This window comes from Peromyscus maniculatus, chromosome X (assembly GCF_049852395.1).
Source record: "Peromyscus maniculatus bairdii isolate BWxNUB_F1_BW_parent chromosome X, HU_Pman_BW_mat_3.1, whole genome shotgun sequence".
Classification (NCBI taxonomy): Eukaryota; Metazoa; Chordata; class Mammalia; order Rodentia; family Cricetidae; genus Peromyscus; species Peromyscus maniculatus.
The window spans coordinates 109,899,606-109,926,467 of record NC_134875.1 but is presented as its reverse complement, the minus strand read 5'-3'; the positions used below and the strand labels follow the sequence as shown (position 1 = coordinate 109,926,467).

At 40.7% G+C, this 26,862-nt stretch overlaps 1 protein-coding gene across 1 annotated transcript in view; it reads left to right on the top strand.

Moving 5' to 3' along the window:
• Nucleotides 1–26,212, top strand: part of Sms (spermine synthase) — a 52,388-nt gene extending 26,176 nt beyond the window's left edge. The window contains exons 3-11 of the mRNA XM_076562674.1: nucleotides 1,689–1,782; nucleotides 2,289–2,353; nucleotides 6,515–6,690; nucleotides 7,372–7,526; nucleotides 9,713–9,802; nucleotides 14,703–14,817; nucleotides 16,392–16,471; nucleotides 23,784–23,899; nucleotides 25,120–26,212. Coding sequence (XP_076418789.1) covers nucleotides 1,689–1,782; nucleotides 2,289–2,353; nucleotides 6,515–6,690; nucleotides 7,372–7,526; nucleotides 9,713–9,802; nucleotides 14,703–14,817; nucleotides 16,392–16,471; nucleotides 23,784–23,899; nucleotides 25,120–25,159 — 931 coding nt within the window. The 3' untranslated portion in view covers nucleotides 25,160–26,212. The remainder of the gene's footprint in view (nucleotides 1–1,688; nucleotides 1,783–2,288; nucleotides 2,354–6,514; nucleotides 6,691–7,371; nucleotides 7,527–9,712; nucleotides 9,803–14,702; nucleotides 14,818–16,391; nucleotides 16,472–23,783; nucleotides 23,900–25,119) is intronic.
• Nucleotides 26,213–26,862: the final 650 nt, after the last annotated feature.

The window sequence follows — 26,862 nt, the reverse complement described above, 5'->3', positions numbered from 1 at the left end:
TGTGTGGCTAGGACCAGAACAAGACCCCTGGCAATAAACAGTGTGACATTTGGTAGGCAATGATCTGGAGTTGGTTAAAACAGATTTTTGGACAACTCCCCACCCCGACCCCAGAGTTTCTGCTTCAGCGGGTCTGGGCCAGAGTCCTTTCTGCCCCTGTTGCATTTCCAAGAAGGCCCTGGTTGCATTGCTGCTGCTGCTGCTGCTGCTTCTCCTCCTCCTCCTCCTCCTCCTCCTCCTCCTCCTCCTCCTCCTCCTTTTCCTCCTCCTCCTTCTTCTTCTGTTGCTGCTGCTGCTGGCTAGAGCATTGCTAGAAGAGATTATCTTTTACTAAGACCATGATAAAACACGGGATGCTAAGACCATAATAAAACATGGGATGGAAAAAAGTCAGGCTCAGGAAGAATTGTTCAGAAATTGCTTCTGAAAGGAAAATGAACACAAAATGAAAGCATGTGTGGGAGGATAGGAGAAGTATGTTTCAGGACTACATAATACCTTTAGGTGACTCCCCGAGGCCAATTGAAAAAAAAAAAAGAGACCAGTGTGGAAATTAAGGTTTTAATAATAACAATAGTAATGGTAATTATTATTTTGGATATTCGAGACAGGGTTTTTCTGTGTAACAGCTCTGGCTGTCCTGGAACTCACTCTGTAGCCCAGGCTGGCCTCCAACTCACAGAGATCCACCTGGCTCTGCCTCCCGAGTACTGGGATTAAAGGTGTGCGCCACCACTGCCTGTTTAGATTAAACATACTCGTAAAGGTTGCTGTCACACATTCTTCCCTTTTGTATTTAAAGAACTCTTTCAAAACATACACCATTCTTAGCCTTCCAGCCAGGACGACTGCTTTCTCTTATGAACATTGAAGGTTAGTTGGGAGAGCCCAGTTTGCCCTTCCCAATCTTCCCCTCCTCCTGGTTAACTAAACCTGACAAAACCTCCTGGGGACCCTTGATAAAAAATCAAGTGCCAGAGGAAGCTCAAGCCAGACAAAATTCCAGTGCTGGGAAGTGTAAGTGGGCACCAAGTGTTACCCCTAGCTAGCCAAGAAGCTAATTTTAATGAAAACCTGCTGGGAGAAGGAAACTCGGAGTTTTTTTTTTGTTTGTTTGTTTTTTGTTTTTTGTTTTTTGATGAAGTCACTTTGGGTATACCAACTATACTCCAGGACAGGTCTCATGCTCAGGAAAACCAAAAACAGAACTAAAAACCACATGCTTACAGGGCGTGAGGAGATAGCCCAGGTGGTAAAGTGTTTGCCTCATGAGGATCTGTGTTCCCCATGAGAGCCCATGTACAAAAGCTGGGTGGCATGTGCTTGTAATTTCAGTGCTTGGGAGGTGGCCTGGGACTCCTGGCCGTCCTCTCCCCCACATACACATGTACAAAGTCAGATTCATAGCCTGTGAATCAATTTATAGATTTAGATAATAGGAATCAGTCATAGACTTAGATCAATTTCAGAGCCCAAGAAGTAAAATTAAAAGCTTAGTATTTGGCCCTTTCCTAAATCTTCCACAAGTGACCATGTCCCACCTCCCATCTCTGAATTGGAATTGCAAAAAAGGCCAGAGAATTAACTTTGACATTGAAGGAAAAAAGAACTTGGTTGGGCCTACATCTCTTCTCTTTGAAGTGCCCTGATAACAATTTCTAACCGGAAAACTACACTTTCTTTTGTAGCTTTGCCAATTTGAGGATTTATCCCCATGGATTGGTGTTGCTGGACCTTCAGAGTTACGACAGTGACGCGCAAGGCAAACAAGAAACTGACAGCGTTGGTTTTCACTTTTCTTTCTCCTTTCAAAATGTTGTGTATTTTATCTCCCCAGATTTAAGGTTCTGAAAGTCTGCTTAGCTTCTTGAGTGTTGACTTTCAGGTTAGCTGAAATTTAAACTTGCCTCCTTCGTGAAGAATTAATCCCGAAGGTTTGGAAACCTAGCTGTTGGCTTTCCTTTTACCTTCTGAATACAAGGAATGGGTTTCACTTCCTATTGGAGGGAATGTAGAACCTTCATGTACAGTTTTGCACCTGCAGTATCCTTTAGCTTTCTTCCCAGTTTCCTCTTGGGAATATTCAGACTGTGGTTAGGGCAACATCATGAGGGAGAGGTAGTATGGGAGTGTGGATTTGGGCCAGGGCAGGAAGCTCCAGTAAGCATAAGGGGCATGTGTATAGGCCAGTATCACATTGTGGTCAGCATAGCCTTATGCCTCGCCTCTGTAATTTAGCTATTCTGTGCAGTTTATACTCTAAGCCCACTGTTTTCTTTTAATTGTAGCTTTTGAACAAAATAGAAGAAAAAATGAAAGAACTGAGTCAGGACAGAACTGGGCGGGTGAAGCGGTAAGTCTATCTACTCATGAATGTCCTTTTAATATTTGTTTAATTGGTAAAATAATTAATACCAATTAATTTGTTTAATTGGTACAATAATCAGAATGGCAGTGTTGGTCTTTGTGTCTGTAGAAGATGTGGAGAAGATCAAAGTCAAATGCCTGCTACTGTCTGTATGGTGAACTGAACCATCCTCTCATCCCATCCCAAACAGGACAAATATGTAAAAACAAACAGGACGGGGGGTGGGGTGAGTGGGGGGGTGGGAGGGTGAGCCTATAATGAGGCAGAAAGATGATACTGAATAATTCCAACAAGCTGGAGCTGTGTAAAGCCAAAAGGTGGATACAGACAGACATGGAGGGAATTTACCCAGATCACTGATGTGCTGATCCGAATAGGATACTGTTTTCTTTATCTCACAGCAGATTTTAGAATAGGAAAACTCTTGTTGACAAAAGTAGGATGTTTAAACTCTTAGTGACTCAACCTGCTGAGTTTGATCAGGCCATAGGAAAGCGCCAGGGCAGATTTGGGATAACTAGGTAGTTCTTCAGCTTCTTGTAGGTGGTTAGGTAGGGAAGAGCAATAGGATGCCTGAGAGTCCTGAAAAGAACCAATCCTCATGTGAAACTTGCCCATGGTTGAGATCTGAGAACATAGATTTTTTTTTTAATCCCACCCAAGTTCAGTTTAGTAGTCCTTGGCTATGTCCACACCCGCACTGCTTTCTGCGCTTTATCTTTTTCCTGCTGGCAATTTTCCTTGAATTGAACATGCCCCAACTCTGGGAAAATGAATTGTCCCACACCAAAAGGTACTCTGGTTTTTATCATCGCTGCTTCTTGGTGTGAGTAAATAGAGTGTACTTCTGAGGCTGGGGAACTGGCTACATGAGTAAAAGCACTTGCTGCCAAATTTGAATTCAGTACTCAGAACATTGGGTAGAAGGAGAAAACCGACTTGTGCAAAAACCGACTTGTGCAGGTTTTCTTTTGACATTTCCAGTCGTGTGTGTGTACACACACACACACACACACACACACACACACACACACTTAGAAAAAGAATATGTTTCTGGGCTTCGGTATTTACAAAAACTCTGGTTGATGGAGGAGTTTTCTATGTGAGACTGGTCACAAACTTTAGATTTTTATATCAAAACATGGGACTTGTTTTTGTTTGTCACTGTTTTTAATATCCTTTTTATAAAATAAGGATGGAAAGAATGGGAAGTTGGGATTGCCTTGTTGTAGACATCAGAGCAAAAGGATTGTTACAATCCTGTCTGGGAAATGACACTGTCAGAGATGGAATTAAAAACAGATAACTTGGTAATGTTATCTGAAATTCCTATTGCCTTTTCAGTAGTGGTTATTGAGCAACAAATTTTGACTAAGAAGCCTTGGGATTTCTGTGAAGACTTGTCTTGTGTTTTCAAGCGAGAAGGAACAAGGAAATAAAGCTCACCTAAAGTTTCAGTTTGGGGAAAATTCTTGCAATGTATATATAGTGTACTTGAAGCCAAGAACACATGGAGCTGTCTTGCAAATCCAGGTTTGATTTTGAGCAGGAAAGGTTGGTTTTGTGGGGCTGCATGGGGTCTCCTGGTAGCCCACTGCAGGGAGTTACACTTTATGCTGCCTTGAACTCCATATCAAGCTGATGGCTGCCATATCCTGTTAGAGATCTCCTTTGTTTCTTGCTGGGCTTTAAAAATCTAGAGAAGAGAGAGTTTCAAGTTAATCCAAGCAGCGTTGAACCAGTTGAGAGCAGACATATGTACTGGTTAGAACTGGCTGACTGTCAACTAGGGTGGATTTTCTCCCCTGAAATCCTTGACTTTGTTTGTGTTCAGCATTTGTGGGAACTTGTTGGCAGAAGTTTCTGTCCCTCAGTCACTCTCAAATAAACACACCGAGGCTTATATTAATTATAATGTTTGACCAGTAGTTCAAGCTTATTACTAACTAGCTCTTGCATTTTAAGTTAACCCATATTCCTTCCTTACACCCTGCCACATGGTAGTACCTTTATTAGCATGGCACGTTCATCTCTGCTTGTTCTGTGGCTGGCTGGCAACTCCAGACGGCCCTTCTTCCTCCCAGCATTCTCCTAGTCTGGCTCTCCTGCCTAACCTTACTTTGTTCAGCTATTGGCCAGTTAGCTTCTTTATTGAACTAAGCACAGTGTCATATATTCACACAGTATAAAGGAATATCTACCTATCTGTCTATCTATCTATCTATCTATCTATCTATCTATCTATCTATCTATCTATCTATCTATCTATCTATCTACCTACCTACCTATCTATCTATCTATCTATCTATCTATCTATCTATCTATCTATCTATCTATCTATCTATCTTTATTTAGTGCATTTATGCATATGTGGGTGGGTGTGAAGGTCAGAGGGACAACTTGGCAGAGTTAGTCTCTCCTTTCATTTTTTATATGGCTCCTGTGGATCAAATTTCAAGTTGTCAGGCAAGGCCGAAAGCACCTTTATTCATGGAGCATCAACATCATCATCATCATCATCATCATCATTATTATTACTATTAATGTGAAATGGTTTTCTAAATGAGATTGGTCAAAGTCACCTATTGCCACAGGTTCCCTCTCAACTTGTTCTACTAACCTCAGTCCACCCAGGGTTGGAAGAAGCTTCTGTCAGTCCTGCTCACCACCTGGCTGGGGACTGTCTTAACTAGGCCATTACCTAACACAAGAAATTCCTCTGCTCTGCCTAACATTCGGAAGGATGAATTCATTCCCTAGAAAGATGATGTGCTTAAAGCAGGAGTTGTGAGGATTAAATGAGTTTGTGGGGAATTACTTTGTCAGCTTTGGAGCAGTTAACAGGTGTGTGTGTGTGTGTTTCTGAGAAAGTTTTGTTCACTTGTGTCTGTACTGTTGGAAGCAGGTGAGAGGAAACTGGGATGTGAGGCAGTTTCCAGCATTACGGGCCTGCATAGCTGTACATAGTACCACTTCATTGTTGGGTTTTTTTTCTTGTCATTTAGTGTCCTCTGCTGGTAGTTTTTGATATATTCACCCTATCAGCAGCACTTGATTATTTACAAAAGCATGGAATGAGAAGCTTGTCATTTTGTCACTTCTCCAGTGAGAATTGCTTTAGGCGAGAAGCTTCTTAATCGCATTGCCACTGGTAAATAACTGTTGGTATAGTACTCAGTTTCTGAGAACCATAGAACAGCCTAATAATGTCAGAGGGACATTTGCAGATGGAAAGAGGTCCAGCAGACATCACCGTAGCTCAGTAACATCTACTTCATATCATTAACAAAAGTACAAGTCTCCCTGTATTCCTGCTGGGAAACCTGGATGCTGTTTGCCAACCTGACTCCAATCAAGAGGATCTCAGCTAAGTCCACATGAAGGATGACTTCCAGATGCTTGATCTGGACTTTTTGGAGACAACGACAGAATAATAATAATAATAATATTCCAAGTGAAATGAGGGTTAAAAAAGGGCAGGGAAAAGAAAATGTAGTATTTGAAACTTAATTCAAAAGCATGACAGATATCAAGGACATAATTGGGACAGCTCAGGGTTCTTGAAGATGGAATCTATACTAGATAACAGAACTTGTAACTTCAGTAATGCCCATGTGGTTTTGCAGACCTTCGATGATATGTACTGAAAAGTGTGATACCTACCATACCCATTTTCTCCTTCAATTTTTCATTAGGAAAAATAAATTTAAAACCTGCCAGAAATGTTTCCTTTTCTTTCTTTTTTTTTTTTTTTTAAAAGAAATAGTTTTGTGCAGTTGTTGCAACTTGGTAGAGTTTGATTGTGAATAGGTAAATGTCCATACTTTGGATTTGTTTTGTGCTTTTAAAGAGTCTGCCTGCTACAAGCACATGGCCACCTTTTTTTTTCTTTATAATTGTGGGTATGTACATGTGAGTGTAGGTACTGGCAGAGGCCAGAGGTATCAGATCTCCCTGGAGCTGGAGTTACAAGCAGTTGTGAGCCACTACCCAGGAACCAAACTTGGGTCCTCTGCAGGAGCAATACACTCTCTTAACCACTAAACCATCTCTCTTGTCCCTCATGGCCTTCTGTAAATTCTCTATCCCAAGTCCTTTTGTAATGCAGTGTTCTCCAAAGGCTCCTTTCTGTCTCTCTCTCTCCAGTTTACCACCCATAGTTCGAGGAGGGGCCATTGACAGATACTGGCCTACTGCTGATGGGCGCCTGGTTGAGTATGACATAGATGAAGTGGTGTATGATGAAGATTCACCATATCAGAACATTAAAATTCTACACTCAAAGCAGTTTGGAAATATTCTCATCCTCAGTGGTGATGTTAGTAAGTATTCCATTCCTATGCTGATTGCATAACAAGGTGGTGATGTGTTGGCAGCCACTGCCTTCTTGACAAATGCCATTGTCTTGGATTCATCTGAGTGAGCTTAATTCTGACACTGCTATCTTTTGTGATTTACTTACATTGTATGAACTTATGGGTTGTCTGGATTTTTGTGTAAACTTCGTCTTAAAATAGATTTTTCTTTGATGAGTAGTTAGTTAGAAAGTACAGTTGCTTGTTTAAAAATAGCATTTTATTTTGGAAAACTTTCAACCTAAATAGACAAACTAGTGCATTGAGCCCACAGATACTCACCATAGGACATTGACAATACCAGTGAGTAGCCAGTCTTGTTTTCTCTAACCCTGCTGCATTTTGTCTTAGAATATTATCTTGAAAGCAGCTTCCAGATGGCACATCTTGTCATCTTTAAAGGTGTCATTTCTTTTAATTACTCAGACTATCAGCACATTCTCAAGATTGTATTTTTGTCTAAGTAACTTAGTTCTTTTTATCCTATGTGTCAGATGCATTAAGTTTGTGAAAACTACATAATCCACAAAACAACCTTGCACATTATGGACAGTTTTCGAAAGTTGGAAATTTTCCATTGCAAGCTAGATTTCAGCAGTTTGTATATTTGGGTAGAGTCATCATTTGGGTCTCTTGTTTCCTCCCTAGATTTGGCAGAGAGTGACTTGGCGTATACCCGAGCCATCATGGGCAGCGGTAAAGAAGATTATGCTGGCAAAGATGTACTGATTCTGGGAGGTGGAGATGGTGGCATATTATGTGAAATTGTCAAACTGAAACCAAAGATGGTCACCATGGTAGAGATATCCTTTATTGTATAAGAGGACAACTTCAGAGACTGGAGAGATGGCTCAGTGGTTAAGAGCACTTTCTGCTCTTCCAGCGGACCTGGGTTCAGTTCCAAGCATCCACTTGGGGACTAATAACTGTCTGTTGTAGATGTAACTAACCGTCTTATTAAATAAGAAACACAGAAACAATGTAAAAGAGAAAGCCGAGAGGTCAGAGCTCAGAGCTAAAATCTCACCCTTCCGCCTGTGGTGTCCCAGCTTCCCGAAAAGAGACCTATTTCCTGTCTGTTCGTCTATTTATAGTATTTTGTTCTGCCTTCTCATTGGTTGTAAAACCCAAACACGTGACTGCCTCATCACTGTCTGAATGTACAGCCCCCTAGGTCTTAAAGGCATATGTCTCCAATGCTGGCTGTATCCCTGAACACACAGAGATCTATGGGATTAAAGGCGTGTGCCACCACCGCCACACTCTTGCTATGGCTCTAATAGCTCTGACCCCTGGGCAACTTTATTTATTAACATACATTCAAAATCACATTTCAGTACAATTAGATTACCACCACAGTCTGTAACTCCAGTTCCAGTCTATCTGATGCCTTCTTTTGGCCTCCAGGCAGCAAGCATGTATGTGGTGCATGCACATAACAGCATGCGTACACGGATACAATGTTTTTTTTTCTCTCGAGACAGGGTTTCTCTTTGTAGCTTTGCACCTTTCCTGGAACTCACTTGGTAGCCCAGGCTGGCCTTGAACTCACAGAGATCCGCCTGCCTCTGCCTCCTGAGTGCTGGGGTTAAAGGCGTGGGCCACCACCGCCCGGCTCATACATTTTTTTTTTTAATTAAAAAGATGAGCAAGAGAGAGAGGAGAGAATGAGAGAACAAGGTAAATGGATTTTGGTCCTCCTTCCTTTGATATCTTTGGACTCCAGTGAGAATTTCCCCAGACTCAAGGCAGATGTGTTAAGTTAACTTCCCAGAGAGCTAGAGTGAACACAAGGTAAATGGATTTCTTTGGTACCTTCAAAGTCTGGTGAGTGTTTCCCCAAACTCAAGGCTAATGTAAGAAAGCCATGGAGTCTAGGGCTGTGCTTTAGGGTCACAGAACAGCTATTCACTACATCTCCCCCTTTTGTCTAAATAAGAAAGTTCTAACCTAATATAAAACTATATACAATAGGAACGATTATCAAGTATTGTTCAGGAGTGGGGGAAAGGTAATAACCTAAACAAAAATAGAAATACAACCAGCAAGAACAACATCAAACAAGAGATACATACTAAAATCCAGAAATTTCCAGAACATAGGTAAATGGCATGTTAGAGAGATTACTCCAATAGCTGTCCTATTCTAAAAAAATCTAACTTTAGTATCTGAAATGTCCTTAGCTAAGATGCTAGAAGATTATAACTGTAACTATCTGGTCTTCAACCCCATCAAAGACCCGAGAAGGAACATAATAATAACAGAGAAAACAGGAAATACAGTCAGTAGAGCATGGGACTCTTAATCCCAGGGTTATGGGTTCATGCCCCACATTGAACACCAGATAAAGAGAGAAATCTACGGAGTCTGCTTAAAGGGTGAAGGAATTTATTAGGGGAGAAAAACTCACTGGTACAGAACAGAATTGCCGCAGTTTCTGGAATGCTGGGGCACGCGGTTCTGGCAGTCTCAGTCAGTCCCACATCCAAGCCCACAAGGGAGAGCAGAGAGCTGTATACGTGCATCTCAGGTCTTAAGGTCACAGGCGGGTAGAGCAGTTACCTGCTATATTTCTAGGGCTACACTTCAGCGTCATAGAACAGATATCCACTACACAAGGCAGATGTGTTGTCTTTCTGGGACAAACATTTAAATTTACAAACTAGCAGCCTTGTATGTGTCTACCAGTAGAGAAGCAGAGATAATAACGTAGTTGTGGATTAGAGAGCATTTATGTTGGGTGCCCCATCTGCTGCTTAGTGGCTATCAGAATGGCTTCCCTAAGCCATTTCATGAGAAGAAAAAAAATCTAGTTTCACTTGAATGTCCTTAGTGTGAAAAATAAAGTCACCATAATATCTTTTTAACTTTATGATCCTCAGCTGGCGATAGTCAAAACCTTTATTTGTCTGAACCTTTATGTTTTAGAGGAGACTTACTCTTTCAGAATTCTTTGGTACATTCAAATTCTCTTTAACCCGTTTTGAACATTGACCAAATGGTAATTGACGGATGTAAGAAATACATGCGAAGAACATGTGGAGATGTCTTAGACAATCTTAAAGGAGACTGCTATCAGGTAATTATTTCTTGGTTTAAATTTCTACGTTTAAATTGACTGAAAATAGAAATACATGTTATCAATTGGGCCTGTACCTTTTAGTATAATTGGTTAGGAAGATAGTCTCTTTGTGTGAATATAGTATCTATCATACTTAGAGTAGATGGTGTATAGATACTGAAAGAAGTCCCCAGTGTGGATTCTATCAGATTACTTTTCTTTATGTTATTGGGGACTTGGCCCTTCTGTATGCTAGCCACCCACCCACTACTACTGAGTGATGTCTCCAGCCCACATTAATCCTGGCATAAAAGATGTCATGTACTTTTTAAATCTACCACCTTCTGTCACTACCCTGAATAATGCCTTGAAGTCTTGGTCTTTCAGAGGGAATTCAGATTTTTAATTGGTAGGTGTAGTTTATTAACATGTCGCAAATAAGCAATTAGTTTCTGTCCTAAATTGTACTGTGCCTGAAAGGTGAGCAGCCACTCTGATGTGTGGGGATGCATATATTTCCTTTTCATAGACATGGGGCTTGTTAGAGTAAGATACCCAAGCAAATTCTTAATTGAATAGAATATGAAATGTGTACCTCCAGATTTATAAGCAATTTGGATGAGTGCTGTACTTTGGGATGTCAATTACCTAGCACTTCTTCCTTCCCTAATGTATGTACATTTAAATTTGTGCTACCTGCATGTTAATTTGAGGCAGGAATTCTATCTACTTTAAAATGCAATTGTGATTGTTTTGTGGGCCAAAGGGCAAGAAAGATTAGAGTTAGTTTATCCTGTTGGATAGATTCAAGAAGGGAGGGTAGAATTCAGCTCTGCAAAACATTGGCTGAACTATTTCACACCGAATTCAAAGTTATCTTGGCTGACAAATAATGAGCCAGACCCCCCCCCTGCCTGTTGTACTTAATCCCCACACCATAACTGGTAGATGTTGTTCTTTATATTGGGAAGAAAGAGCTGAACCTTAGAGAGTTTAAAGGGGATTTATTCAAATTTGTAGGGGTCACTTTAGATCAGTGTGGGGTACAGTGGGTGGAGAATTCTGTCACCCTGGCTTTTGTTGTATGGATTTCTTGTAAAGATTATGGAAAAACCAGAAACACAAACTGAGAGCAGCTGTACAACCTAGGTGTTAGTAGGGGTATGGTGGAAAGGGGAATTTGACCAATAGTCTCCTGAAATGGGATATCTGACCCTCAGGGCACAGATGGTGAGCCGGGTGGTCAGATGTATGCAGCAAGGGATTTTTGGTGTGCATTTGGTACATATTGAAAGACCACATGACTAAATGGTGTTAAAGCCACGTGCTTAGGAACTTAATAAATCACATCTTTTTTTATTTAATTTTTTCCTTTTTCCATTTTATATACCAACCACAGATCCCCCCCTCCACCTCCTACGCTCCCCACACACCCTTACCCACTCCCTTCACCCATCCACTCCTCAGAGAGGGTAAGGCTTCCCCTGGGAATTCAACAAAGCCTGGTTTATCAAATTGAGACAGGACCAAGCCCCTCCCCTGTGCATCAAAACTGAACAAGGCATCCCTCCATAGGGAATGGGCTCCAAAAAGCCAGTTCATGCACCAGGGACAAATCCTATTCGTACTGCCAGGGGCCCCACAAGCAGACCAAGCTACACAACTGTCACCCACATACAGAGGGCCTAGTTCAGTCCTCTGCAGGCTCCCCAGTGGTCAGTACATGTCCATGAGCTCCCACTAGCTCAGGTCGCTGTCTCTGTTGGTGTCCCCATCATGATCTTGACTCCCCCCCCCTTGCTCATATAATTCCTCCTCCCTCTCTTCAACTGGACTCCAGGAGCTCAACCCAGTGCTTGCCCGTGGATCTCTGCATCTGCTTCCATCAGTCACTGGATGAAAGTTCTATGATGACAATTAGGGTATTCACCAATCTGATTACAGGGGAAGGCCAGTTCAGGCGCCCTCTCCACTATTGCTAGGCGTCTTGGCTGGGGTCATCCTTGTGGGTTCCTGGGAATTTCCCTAGCACCAGGTTTCTCCCTAACCCTTTAATGGGTTCACTCTACCAAGATATCTCTTTCATTGCTCTCCTTCTCTGTCCCTCTCCAAACTCAACCATCCCATTCCCTCATGTTGGTGGTAGGGGGGAATGTTGGGGGGACTAATCACATTTTGTTCTATTCAAAAGCTCTTGGAGGGTGGCAGTGGTTAGTGTCTCAGAATAACCACCAGGGGGAGCCTGAGCCTTTTTTTTTCTGCTGAGGGTTCTGAAGACAGATCAACCTGAGCACTGTACCAAAGGCAACAGTCCATTAAAATGCTGTTTTTAGAAAGGCAGGAGTTTTTACATATGTTTTAAACAGTTACTCTGGTTAACATTTGTTTCAAGAAACAAAAAAAAAAATTTCTTTTATGATGACAGTAATCTTAATACTGAATTAAAGGTACTATGCCAAGAAAACTAAGGATGAATTACCCATGTGTATGTATGCATTTTATGTACACACATACAAAATGATCAAGTAAAATAAGTTAAATTTAGTGACTTTTTAAAAAAAATCTGTATTATACTCAAGTAGAATTTAGTTTAAAATTAAATTTAAAGGTGAGAATTTTAAGAAATCTGTTATTGGACTGTTGAAGTGGATAAAGGCATTTGCCTCCAAGCCTGATGACCTCAGTTTAATTCACATGGTAGAGGGAGAGGAGGTACTTGGACAAGTTGTCCTCTTTGCTTACACACACGCACACATGCACATAAAGACAATGCAATAGAGGGATTCCACCAAAACACAATAGAAAGTATCAGAAATTGAATTTTAATAGTAAATGATAAAGTAAAAAATATAGTAAGTGGCAAAAAGTTATTTTCGTCGGAAGTAAGAACCAGTTTATGGATGCTGTGTATCTGAGTTTATGCTTATTTTTGAAGCCACTAATAAGTAAGATAGGAAGATGAAGGTCATAAAAGTAATAAAATAAGTATAGGGAATAAAAAATGGTTTGAAAAATCCAAGAAATTTAACTTGACAGTTACTTGGACTTCCGAGAAATTGGTTTAGTGATTAAAGATTTAAGTGACTTAGGAAAGATTAATTTTTTTCTTTCTGCTGAATGCAGAACAGTTTGAAAGGAAATTGGGAGGTGTGTGGCAGGAAATCCTCCTCAAAGTAATTTGCTAAATGCTTAGAAATAAACTTAGCAAGAGGTATTATGAGACTGATGTGAGCTATGTGAAGATTTGACTGAAAGACATGAAATAAAGTGAGTATGTGGAAAGGCATGGTATATCTTGTGCCTGGTAATAGGAGAACAGTTTCCATAGCTTCTCATTTGTCCTAATTCTCGTCAGAGAACCAAGGGAGTGAGGCCAACTGACATTTTCAACGTGGCTTTATTAAAACAAATGTCTAAAAATAGCCAACGGAACTTAAGAGAACAATGATTGTAGAAGGCTTGTCCTTTCCATTGCTAGTTTACTGAAGGCCCTGTAATCAAATAGGAAGTTGGACACAGACTATAGACAGATAAGAGGGATGTCATGGGAACATGAACTTGTGTCAAGTATGTATTCAAACGCACTGCTAACATATCCAAGATGTATTTCTTTTTCTTTCTTTTGAGACAGCTCTAGCTGTCCTGGAACTTGCATTGTAGACCAGGCTGGCCTCGAACTTACAGACATCTGCCTGCCTCTGCCTCCTGCAGAGTTCTGGGATTAAAGGCATGAGCTACCATGCCAGGACCAAGATGCATTTCATTTCACTTGGGTAAAGATTTAGTAAGTGATGCTGACATATTGGGTTACCCACTTGTTTGAGAACTAAATCAGCTAGTCCTAGAAACCATTGAAAAGGGCATTTCAGTAAACTTAAGCCCTTGGGTTTGGAAACCAAGATATAAAGGAAAATTTACCTTTTAAATTGGCAAGTGAGGGGGTTTAATATGACTTCATAGAGGAGAATAGAACATTTGTAGTGAGATAGAATAATTTACTGTCTGTATTCAGAGTTGTGTTGATTGTGAGAGTGTCAAATGGACTTTCTGGGGTGCTGGGATCAAACCCTGACCTTCATGCATGTGCTAGGCAAGTTCTATATGGGGACGTACCATTAGTTCTCAGATGGGATGAATGTGTGGATTAGTTGAGGATTTTTTTTCTATTTTTTTAAGACAAAAATCTCATGTAGTACAGGCTGGCCTCAAACTCTACGTAGCTGGGTGTTCACATTTTCTCTGACTTTGCCTACGCAACTTGTGCAATGTATTAAGTTTTATAAAACAATAGGACAAAAAAAATCTTCAAATATATCAAACTCCATACTTCTTACACTGTAGTCTTCCCTTATCCATCCTACTAAGAACTCAACATAAAAACCAGCTACCCTCAAACCTGTGGGGTGTCACTCTTTCTGTCTAGCCTTCCAAGAGCTGGAATTAACAGGGTGGGCTACCATACCTGATTGTCCTCCTTTCTTATCAAGGGTCTATGGGCAACCTATGTAAACTATTTTAAATAAGGTTGTGTCTCCATTAGTCAATTAGGGAAGGGACTACTCAGATAAGAAAGGATATAAGTATATGTTTAATACTTAGTTTTCCTATTAATAGACAGGGGTGAAGGTCTCTTTGTTTACGGTGCTGGTGCTGGTGCTGGTGCTGGTGCTGGTGCTGGTGCTGGTGCTGGTGCTGGTGCTGTGGATTTACCCCCCAGCTTTCATTTCCTATTTATTTATTTCTTATTTTTAAAAATGTGTAGCCCAGGCTGGCCTCGAACTTGTGATCTTCCTGCCTTTGTCTCCTTCAGCAAATCCTACTGGCGTGAGCCACCACAACTGACTCATTTCCTATTTATAAGTATTAAATGATACCCATTTGTGTTGACTCATGCATCCAATCCTGTTTCTTCTGAAAGGTTCTCATAGAAGACTGTATTCCAGTACTGAAGAGGTACGCCAAAGAAGGGAGAGAGTTTGATTATGTGATTAATGATTTGACAGCAGTCCCAATCTCTACATCTCCAGAAGAAGGTAGATTGTGTTTTGAACTCTTTATGCATGCGTACATATTTGCACATGGGTGCACATACATTCCTCCTTATTTTTTTGGGAAAGGGTTTCTTTTTTGGGGGGCGGGAGGTGGGGTAAAAAGCTGAGAGATCAGAAGAGCAGAAAGAAGCCAGCCATATTCTTACCACTTGGAGATCCTTGCCAAAGAGGAGAAAGGGTTTCTTACTGAGCCTAGAATGTTCATCAAGTAGGCAATGCTTGCTGGCCAGCAAGCCATAGGAATCCTGTCTCCCTACTTACCACTGGGATTGCAGAGGCACATGCCACCATACACATTTTATATGTGGGTGCTGGCGGTCAAACTCAGATCCTCATGCTTGCATGGCAAGCACATTCCCCACCAAGCCATCTTCTCATCTCCTCTTTTATTTGTTGAAAGCAGTTGAACTAGTATTGATGGTGGGAAAAATGGCTGGATTTTAATGTGGCTTTGGTTCTCTTCCTGCCCTTAATGTGAAAACACAGCGTATAGTGCAAAAGGTCTGAGTGTTCTGGAACTAAATATGAAGGACCATGGTAGAGTTTACGTACTATGTTCCAATGTGGTAACAGTCTCATGTTTTTATAGTTGGAGAACAAAAGAAATTCACAAATGAAGGCATATTCAAATCCATTGGTGACAACATTAAGTAAAGTAGGGTAACCTCTGCTGTAAGATTTTTGGAAACCTTCTGAAGACATTTTTAGTTGTGGTATTGGGCGAAGATAGTGTGTTCTGTTAATACATATGAAAAAAAGTCTCATGGAATATTCTCAAGGAGGTTAGGTTTAACCCAGGTAGGCACTGAATTGCTATTATGGAGGCTGCAACATTCTGCAACATTCTGTCTCTCCACAACCAGGAATTTCCTCAGCTTCTCAGTGTGCATTGCTGATTTCCTTTTTTTAGCTTTCTTTTAGACTTGAGCTCTGCCTTTTTTTTTTTTTTCCGTTTTTCGAGACAGGGTTTCTCTGTGTAGCTTTGCGCCTTTCCTGGAACTCGCTTTGTAGACCAGGCTGGCCTCGAACTCACAGAGATCCGCCTGCCTCTGCTTCCCAAGTGCTGGGATTAAAGGCGTGCGTCACCCCCGCCCGGCGAGCTCTGCCTTTTTGTTCAGTCTTTGTTCTTTATCTGAGAGTGATGCTGGGAATAGAACCCAGGATCTCCTGCATATGAACAAGCTCTTCACCACTGAGCTGCACTCTCAGTCCCCTATGTTAAGTCTTTATTGGTGGTGTATTGTTCATCCTAAGTAGATATAAATTTGATTTTGACCTTGGTGATTGTGTTAGTGTGTACACAAAACCAGCTATATGATTGTACATTTTTGGTTTTTAACAAACTTTCACATGCATATTTAAAATAGTCTCATGTAGCACAAGCTGACCTCAAAGCTACTAGAAGATGCTCTTCAATCCTGATCCTCTCCCCTCTGCCTCCAAAGTGCTAGGATGATGGGCATGTGCCAGCACATGGGGGTCTCTTCTTTTGTATTATTGACTATTTGATAGATGGAAAACATATTTACAAAACTTAATTTTTTTTCCACATCCAGATTCTACATGGGAGTTTCTCAGACTGATTCTCGACCTGTCCATGAAAGTTCTGAAACAGGATGGGAAATACTTCACACAGGTAGACCACTCAGTCCCCAGCCCTACTCCGACGACTTTCAATGAAAACCATTATTTGGATATTTGACTGCATGTTCTTGAAATTTACCTTTGTCAGGAGAACAACAATATCATTGAATTAACAGCAGCAGGCAAGATTAGCTTGATTTAGTTGGCTCTGGCTGTAGTATGAAATTGCACCAGCAGGTGGAGACACAGACCATAGTTCTCCCCGACCCACCATCCTTTAGGTCCATCTCTAAGGAAAAGCAGCACATTCATGATAAGCAGCTTTGCCTATATATAGTGTGAGCTGCAGACACCAGATAGAAGTGAATTGTTGCTTTGTACTTTTTTTTCATTCTTGAGGGTATTCTTAACTTTAAAGAAGGTTTGGAATTGTTTGGTATTTGTATAAAATAGGTACATATAGAAAAATATTATACTTCTTCCTAAAAAGTGACAAAGGCAACTGATTGTTAATCCAGTCTCTTTACTTGGTACAAAATTTAATTAATAGCCAAGTTCAGCACTTGCACTCTGGACTTTGAATTCTTCTGAGTTTACTGGAGAGTATTCTTCATCGTACCACACATAAACTCTAACCCTTTTTAGTTTTTACTGAAATAAGAAGTTACTATTTTGATTATGGACCATCTTAAGCAGAAACCTATTGTCTGTCTTTTGTACATAAATCCCATCCACTAAAAACACTTTACTTTTGTGGCCAATTTTATATTGTATTGATTTCTCAGTAATTCATTTCTTTAAAGTATATCTTTCAATTTTGCTAAATACTAAATGCTAAATACTTTTATTTTAAAATGACTTATTTTTATTTATGTGCATGTGTTTCTGTGGGTATATGCATGTAAGTGCAGCTGCCTGTAGAAGCTAGAGGTATCAGATCTGTAGCTAGAGTTACAGGTGCTTATGAGACTCCTCAACTGGGGGGCTGGGAGCTGAGCTCCAGTCCCTTGGAAGAGCAGCCAGTGCTTGTAACTGCTGAGACATCCCTATAGCCCCAGGACGTTGTATTGTAAATATATTTTTTGAAGATTTATTTATTTATTCTCTGTGTAGTGTTCTGTCTGCATGTATGCCTGCAGGCCACAAGAGGACACCAGATTTCATTACAATTGGTTGTGAGCCTCCATGTGGTTGCTGGGAATTGAACTCAGGTCCTCTGGAAGAGCAACCAGTGCTCTTAACCTCTGAACCATCTCTCACCCCGTAAATATTTTTTATAAATCATAATGTAATTATATCATTTTTCCCCCTTCCCCTTCTTCCAACCCCTTTCATGTACCCCCCTCTCAAATTCATGGCCTCTTTTTCTTTAATTGTTAAATACATACACACAGATACACATATATTTGTGATATATATGTAAATACATAAATACAACCTGCTCAGTCTGTATAATGTTATTTATATGTATATTTTCAGGACTGACCATTTGGTATTGGGTAATCAGTTGGTGTGCTCTTCCCTATGGAAGATTATTTCTCCGCTTTTCAGCATTCTTTAGTTGCCGGTAGTTCTTTGTCTAGGGTTGGGCCCCATGAAACCTCTCCCTTCCACATTATCATGTCTATTTGTATCATCCTCATTCAGGTATGATTTTGGCAGCCATATTGCTCAAGTATCATGGGTAGCTTCCATAGCATTTCTAGCAGACACAATGTCACCATAGATTTGTTTTGTTCCTCTGGCTCTTAAAATCTTTCTGAACCCCTTTTGTGATGTTCCCTGATTTTTAGGTTCAGGAGCTGTATTGTAAGTGAATCAATAAGGCTAGTTTAAATTTTAATATGAATTTATTTTTGACTGATCTATAAAAACATAACAATGATCATTTACAGAGTTACCATGAGATGTTTACCTGCATGTATACATCGTCTACTTTTTAATCAGGTTAAGCACATGTATCCTCTTAAACATATATCATGTGTTTGTGGAGAAAACATTCATCTTCCTTTCTTGTAATATTTTAAAGTATGCAGTGCACAGTCATTAGCTATCTTTACCTTATACTGTGTAATTGCATGGCAGAACTTCTTATTCCTGTCCAACTGTTACTTAGTACCAATTGATGAACTGCTTTGAAAGATTATTGGTATATTTAAATATCCGGAACAGGTGGAGGTCTTATTTTTTCCCCCGAGGAAGCACTCGTCTGCAGACTCTAGTCTGTCCTGGCTATTTCATGGGATCTGAGAATAATAATGCTGGAAAGAATTTAGAATACTGAGACACCTAAAGCTCTAGCTTGTCCTGTTTTCCTCCTCTTCCCACTGCATGCAAAGCCTGTGGGCACATGGTAGCTTAAAGCTACAGGGTCTACACACTGGGGGCCAGATGTGGCTGCCTGCTCTGTAGTTTCTTGATAAACTGCCATGCCTTTGTTTTGTGCTCCAGGAGCAGTGTGGAGTATTGCTAGGGAAGCCTCATGGTCTGTGCTGTCTAAAATGTGATCTGTCTGGCCCTTTGCGGAGGAAGTTTGCAGGCCTCTGTTTTATGTAGAGTGTTGATGATGAAACCCACTCAAACAAGGCTTTGTACTATAAAAGCAATACCGATGCAGTGAGTTGGACTTTGGGGAGCATATTTATTGTATTGCCTTGTCTCTGCATTTCCAGAGCTAGAAGGGAGTCTCATGTGTAGCATGAATCTTAGAAGGTCTTATTAATCTAAACAAATGCAGAGCCAGGTATTGGGGTGAATGCTGGAAGATCAGAGAAGCAGAACAAACCACAGCTTCCTTACCTTGCCAGTTCCTCAGCTGATCTTGTTTCCTCAGACTGGAAGCCTCTGAGTCCTCATCCAAATGGATCTCAGCTGAACTGCTGCTCAAAAGCCTAAAAGCTTAACCAGATTCTAGTTCCTGTTCCTCACACCTTATATACCTTTCTGCTTTCTGCCATCACTTCCTGGGATTAAAGGCATGTGTCACCATGCCTGGCTGTTCCCAATGTAGCTTTGAACTTAGAGAGATCCGGATGGATCTCTGCCTCCAGAATGCTAGGATTAAAGGTGTGTGCACCACCATTTTCTGGCCTTTATGTCTAGTGGCTGTTCTGTCCTCTGACCCCAGATAAGTTTAAGATGCACAATATATTGGGGAACACAGTACCACTACACTCATGCACATTAATTGAGGAAACATATGAGGCTCTAGGATCTTAAAACCAAATAGAGATGTACCAGGATCTGCATGGGTTGGGTCTGGAACTCTGACTAGGAGTAGTGAAAAAATGATGAAAAGAAAGAGCAGGACACCTTTGCATGGCAAGGCTGGGGTCAGGTAGGCTGTGTGCACTCTGATAGAGTTGAGCCAATGACTGCAAGCATCTTGGAACCTCGGCATGTTTTATTATGTACAGCATAGGGAAAAGAAGTTAGCTAGTCTTGGGAGGAGGCATCTATAAGTGAGCAGTCTCAGGTTGTGAACATCCTGGAGGAGAAAGTTGTTACTAGTTTTGTACACATTGATTAATCACTAGCATTAAAACCCCCAGGAAGGTATTGCCATTTCTTTGAATCTCACCATTCCTATGGGGCTGAGGCATGCCCATGACAATAATACTCATGCAGGACTGCACTAATGCAGGGCTTCCTCTGCTTCAGTACAGAGACTGAAAACAAGCTAGGCATGGGTGCCATCTGCCTATAATCCCAACTACCTGGGAGGCTGAGGCAAGGGGATTTAAGTGTGGATACTCTGAAGCAGTCAGTTTGGAGTAGATGAAAGGTTCCATTAGGAGGTATGGTGGTTTTTCCTTGCCTGCAATGGGGAACTGGTGCTTTAGTGTGAGAAACTGATAGAAATGTTCCATGAGAATACAGCATGTGCAAATACTAATGACTCAAACTTTGATAACTTGCTTTTGTGAACTGTTTCTTTTTTAAACCTCCAGATCATTTATATTACAGATCATAAGTCCAAGGCTATGTTCTTTGCCAAGAGTTATTCAAAAGACATCACTGTGAACATTCTGTCCTCCCATTCACTACAAGTGGAGATATGAAGTGATAACATTTTGTGATACCCTGGGGTTGTTTCTTCTATTTGGTGTCTGTATGTGTCACACACCAAAATTCACATGGATTAAGGGGCATAAGCCTTGCAGGAAGCCGTACTCTCCACCATTCATTCATTCATTCATTCATTCATTCATTCATTCATTCATTCATTCTTTCACTCATTATTTATTCATTTATTTTGTGGTGAATTCCTGCTTGCTAGACAGGAGTTCTCCCATTGACTTATAACCTTAGACTCCACTTATTTACTACCTAGTGACATGCTCACTTCATTCCTACCATTCCTCTTCTGTCCTTAGGTGGAGTGTAGAGCAGAAAAAATGGAGATGGTTAATGATGGGGTGAGGGTGTTATATAATGATTTTCAAAAACTGAATCTTCCCAGCAACACATTGCTTGTGTCACAGTGGCCAGTTTGTGACATCCTGGCATCACACTGGGTGCTTGAAGGTAGCCTTACTATCTTGCCACAGAACTTGGGAATGTGTATTTTTGAGAATAGAAGTAAGGTTCTGGGACTTGACCATGTATCTTCTGTCTCCAACCCTTCCCCCCCCCACTGCTACATACAAAAATGGGTATGTGAGACACAGGGAAGCTACCATGAAAAATGCAGCAAACTCCTGACCACTCTCATAATCTGCTTTCTGGGAGTAATCCATCATTAGCATCATTTGAAATTTTTCTTCATTTATTTTTTATTTTATGTTTCCAGTTATTTGTGAGTCAGAGTGTGGGTGCCTGTGGAGTCCAAAAGAGGGTGTTGGATTCCCTGGAACTGGAGTTCCAAGCATTTGTGAGCCCCCTGACATGCGTGTGGAAAACTGAACTCTTGAGTGTCTGTACTCCCAGTATGTGCTCTTCACCACCCTTAACTGTCAATTTTTCTTCTTGATTTTTTTAAGCTGGGCATACTGGCATAGACCTTTAATCCTAGTACTTGGGAGGCAGAAGCAGGTGGATCTCTGTGAGTCTGTGGCCAATCTGATTTATGTAAAGAGTTCCAGAACAGCCAGGGCTACATAACAGAGAGACTTTGTCTCATAAAGCAAAACAAAAACTGAAAAAAAATGTGTGTGTTTGTGTATGTTCATGTGAGTGCATGTACCCTCTAAGGCCACTGAGGTCAGATCCCCTGGAGCTGAACTTACTTGTGGTTGTGAGCTGCCCAACATGGGTACAGAAAACTGAACTCAGGTCGTCTGCATGGGCAGTAAGAATTCTTAACCACTGAGCCATCTTTCCTGTCCTTTAGTGTCAATTCTCAAAAAAATTTTTTTTCTAGTTCACCTAAGTGTGATTTTTTTTTTTACTATTTAGTTTTGCTTGCTTTAAAAAAAAAAGGTTTGTTATTTTTAATTATGTATATGTATGTGTGTGTGAGTGTGTGGGTATGTGCATGTGAATGCAGATGACCTAGGAGACTAGAGGTATTGGGTCATCCTGGAGCTAGAGCTAACAGGCAGTGGTGAGCTGTCCAAGAGGGTGCTAAGAACTGAACTTGGGCCCTTTAGAAGAGCAATAAGTGTTCTTAACAACTGAGTCATCTGTCCTAGTCCTACTCCCCCCCCCACACCCCTACTTTTTGAGACAGAGTATATGCAGCCTTGGCTGGCCTGGAACTGGTTGCATGGAGCAGGCTAGCTGGCCTTTAACTCACAGATATCCACCTGCCTTTGCCTCCTGAGTGCTTGGATTTAAGGCATGTGCCACCCAGCTAGTTTTGCTCACCTTTGAAACTAATAAGGGCACAGATAAGGATTTATATTACAGAAATAATACAAACTGATTTAAGGTTAAAAATGTAAACAATACAAAAGTCTGTAAACTAAAAAAGCAAGTGTTACTTAAGTATAATATGAGGCATGGAGAATTTTCTAGAACCGAAGCTGCTGAACTAATGGGTGATTATTTCTTTGCTGTTGGGTTTTGTTTTGGAACTCTGATGTATCTTTCTTAAAAAGAAAAGAAAAAAAATGTTCTATTTATGTAGACAGGAAAGTGAAATTTATCATGTTCCTTTTTTGGGTAGGTCTCTATTTGTGGAGTTTCTTCTTTCCCTTTTTCTTTTGAAAAACTGCTTCATGACAATGTTGGGAAAGAATAAATTGAAACCTTCCAATTTTTGTACCATATTCTCAGTAAGGAGGTCCGGCCCTCCCATATGTCCTCTTTAAACATACAGCAGGGTGTCATTTTTAAGATAGCAGACGATCATTCAGCTGTACACCTTGGTGGCATTTCCGTTTTATATCGCTTCCCCAGTGGTGATGTGTTCTAAAAACAACTGCACAGTGTTTTCTATTTACGAATTGTAAATTACATGTGTGGTGTTTATATGCTCTCATGGTGAACTTGATGTTGAAACCAAATTATATGCTGGTGAAGGGCACTTTGGCTAAATCCCACTGCAGGACCCTAGATGATGGGTTATTAAACAGGCTGGCACTGAAGGATGACGTTGTGCTAAGTGAATGTGCTAAGTTGAAGCTACCAAGGCCATCTCTTGGAATAGTTCTAACCCCTTTCCATGGCTGGCTGGCTGGATACTTGGTTTAAAAAGGTTGTTCTCAGAAATTCTGACGTCATAGGGCACTTGTGAAGTTTTTCATCTCACATTGTTCCTTATTCCTTAAAAATTAGTCACAGAGGGCTAGTGGGATGGCTCAGTGGATACAAAGGCTTGCAGCAGAAGCCTGACAACCCGAGTTTGGTTCCCAGAAGCCACATCAAAAGGTGGAGAGAGAGAACTGATTCCACAAAGTTCAGACTATCACACTCATACAGTAGTGCACACTTGAAGAAAATCAGAATCAGAATTTGAGGAAAGGATGAGGTATGAATACAGTTGTGTCAGAACTTATTTTTAAGAAAGGATGTAGTTTAAATAATTGTGGAAAGAAAGAACATCATTTTGATATTTCAGTTTCAACACAGTTGTGACCGGTACTGACAAAAAATTTACTTTGAGTGGTGGGTTATGTGGATGAATATGCTAAATTGCATGGTGTGGATACAATGAACTATGTCACTAATGAGAAATTGGCCTCACTGCTTTCTATTGCTTCATACTTCAATAATTTGAAATAGCTCCGTAAATGAGGTAGAAAGAGAATGAACTAATGAATCCATAAATAGAATTCAGTGTAATTTGTGGAAGTATAAAGGCCTTATCTCATTTTTAAAGATGAACTTTTATCTCAAGCTCCAATTGTTCTCCCTTTATTAGAGACCTTCAAATGAGTATGACTTGGAAATCCCATTGTTTGCTTTTCTCTCTGATTTAGGGGAATTGTGTCAATTTGACTGAAGCCCTGTCGCTCTATGAAGAACAGCTGGGGCGCCTGTATTGTCCTGTGGAATTCTCGAAAGAGATTGTCTGTGTCCCTTCATACTTGGAATTGTATCCTTTGACCATGACATTATGTGCTACTTTTTCAGATCATCTAAGTACATCACATGCTGCCATTATTAATCATAACAACAAGCAGAATTAGCTCTATAGTATATAAGCCCTGAGTTTCAAACTTAAGTGGGACTCTTCCTGAGAACTTGAAAAATAGGCTTTATTTTTGGATCTTAGAGACTGGGGTGTCCCTTGTCATAGATTCCCAGGGGCCTTTAATCATTAAGTCCCACTGATCTAAAACAGAAACAATGGTTTGTTGAGTGACAGGCCCTAGCCAGGCATATGCAAATTCTTCTGTCGCCCCAGTCAGAACTATTACCCCAGTAGAGATGGGGCCCAATGGCCTGTTTCCTCAGTCCTCCAGGGGACTGATGAGTACCCGATACTTGAGAAGTGGTTTGAATTCCCAGAAACCTACATAAAAGCTTAATGGCCCACCAGCAATTTCAGCATATGAAAGGGAAAGTGGGGGATCCCCTGAGTAAGCTGGCTAGCAGGACTAGCCATATTTGTGATAAACCATTCTTAGCAATCATCAGCTTCCATAGCTGCAAGCTGAGTCCAGGTTTCTTTCATGATGGCAGTTTCCCTTGTTATCAGGGAGCCCTCGAACTGCTGCTGGCCCTGGGTTGGCTCCTAGCTTGGGGCAAATAGGCTGCTGAAGCTGGATGCCTAGTAAGGGACAAGAGCTGCCTAGGTCCTTTGCCCAAAGCGGGGGATACTATGCTTGCTGGGCAGCCATGTCCTTCAATGGCTTGTGGAGATTTAACATCTCTTCCATCTCCACTGCTCCCTTGTCCCTTTAACTGTTCTTCATGCTTAGAGCTTTGAGAAATAGGGGTAATGTGGAGAAGGCTTCTGGGTCTTAGAGTCCCTTTAACTTCTGTTCTACTCTTCCACCTCCCCTGCCTCTTTGCCCTCTTCCTTTACTCCCATCCACTTGTCCCTTATTCTTCTCCTCATACCAATTTGTCAAACTTTTGGGAGGCCTCCAGAGCAGAAGCAACAGTGTTGCCTGAGAGAACTGTCCCAAATGTCAGATGTCCCATGCTGCAAAGTGGTCTTGTTTAAAAGCCCTTTGTCCCATCCCCACAGTGTTCAATCTACGCCAATAAATCTCTGTCCCTCTTTCAATTTGTAGGCCTATGTACACATGTTAACTGGTACCTGCTCCTTCTTGAATGACCTTCCTTATTCCTTGACTCCCTGTCCAGGTGGGTATTTTACACTGTTTGGAAGAAAGCTAAGCCTTAAAGATGAGCATCCCCTGAATGTCGTGTGCTGCAAGCCGCCTTCCTGACTTCCATATGTCCTATATACCATCAACTGAGTCAGGCAACTGGTCACGAATTCCTTCAAGTGTTTTTTTAATTATTATTTTTAATTTAAAAAAGCCAATGGGAAAATGTATATTTTAATGAGCTAGGGTGTTAATTTTTGAAAGTCAGCTGAAGGACAATTAGACAGCCCAGCAAAGACTGCGGAATGCACTGACCCCCTAGAATGTGATTTTAGTATTTTTTTTCTCTGTGTGGGGTTTGGGTTTTAGTAGATTTTAATTTGGACATGTGGAGGAGTAAATATTGTTTTATTCTGGAGAGAAGTTCCTGATAGTGTTCCCCCCCCATTCCCAAATTGACTTAGATATTAAAATTTGGTGCTTTAAAAAGACTCAAGTGATTAGCAGTGCTTCAATTAAAATTACAAAAGAGACCTTTCATGTGTTTTGTCACTTTATTTCAGCCCATGTTCCTGTTTCTTACCTCTGATGGCCAAGAACAAAGATATATTCTAGACTATTTAGTTCTGTAACTGGACTTATGTCATACTGTCTTTGTTAAAGGCCTTGAGACCTTTGTGAATTGTAGTAGTGACTTCATTTATCACAGTGGTGAATGATCCATGGCCTATTTGCCACATCTGCTTTATAAAGTTGACCTGAGAATAGCAGATTTTGCCTGACTGAAAAAAAAGTCAAAAGATTATTTCTGTTACCAGTCTTGCTGATTGAATTACAAGTAAATATAAAAATCTTTGGGATAGCTCCTATGAAACTTTGAGAAGACTGCAGAATGTGCAGATGCACAATAGAGTTCATGTAGTCCTGTGGTAAAAAGAATAACTTAGGAACTCTTAAGAAAGGGCATGAGGCCAGGCAGTGGTGTCACACGTCTTTAATCCGAGCACTTGGGAAGCAGAGGTTCTCTGTGAGGCCAGTCTGGTCTACAGAGTGAGTTCCAGCACAGCCAGGACTATTAACACAGAGAATCCCTGTCTCGAAAAAAAAAAAAAAAGAAAGAAAGAAAGTGCATGTGAATATCAACTTGGTATTGTATTGTGGATAACAATCCAACCAATTTAAATTGTCTTTCGTATTATTTGTATAAAAGATTTATACTATATCAGTGGAATTGGTTCATTTATGGTATTTTTACAGTAAGTAAAACATTGAAAATGTAATATTTAGTAAGATGGAATCAGGATCAACACTGAAAATTCTTTGTTCCTCCTAAGATAGGAACTAATGGTATAGAGTATACCAAATGATCTTTAAAAATGAGTGCAGACATTTGCCATTTTTATTGGATTGACATGGAAGAAGAAACAATACAGAGTAAACGGAGTTGGGAGTCATGTTCAAATTAGATAAGTTTAACAATATTTTTTGTGTATGGATAGGTTAAAAACAGACTAGTAGACACTTCTCTATCCAAATTCTTCTGTAATTCTTTGAAAGACTTTGTGTATTGTGGAGGATTGAAATTTGATGTACTGCTGCAGTTAGAATATGAGTTGGGGCCAATTGTCCCTCCCCCCATTTTACTGCTACTTTTGAGACAAAGTAACAGTCTGTATGTATCCCAGTCTGTCCTGGAGCTTGTTATGTAGCCCAGGCTTGCCTGGAACTCTGCCGAGAACTGAGTTTATAGCACCTTGACACCCAGCTCAATTTTTGC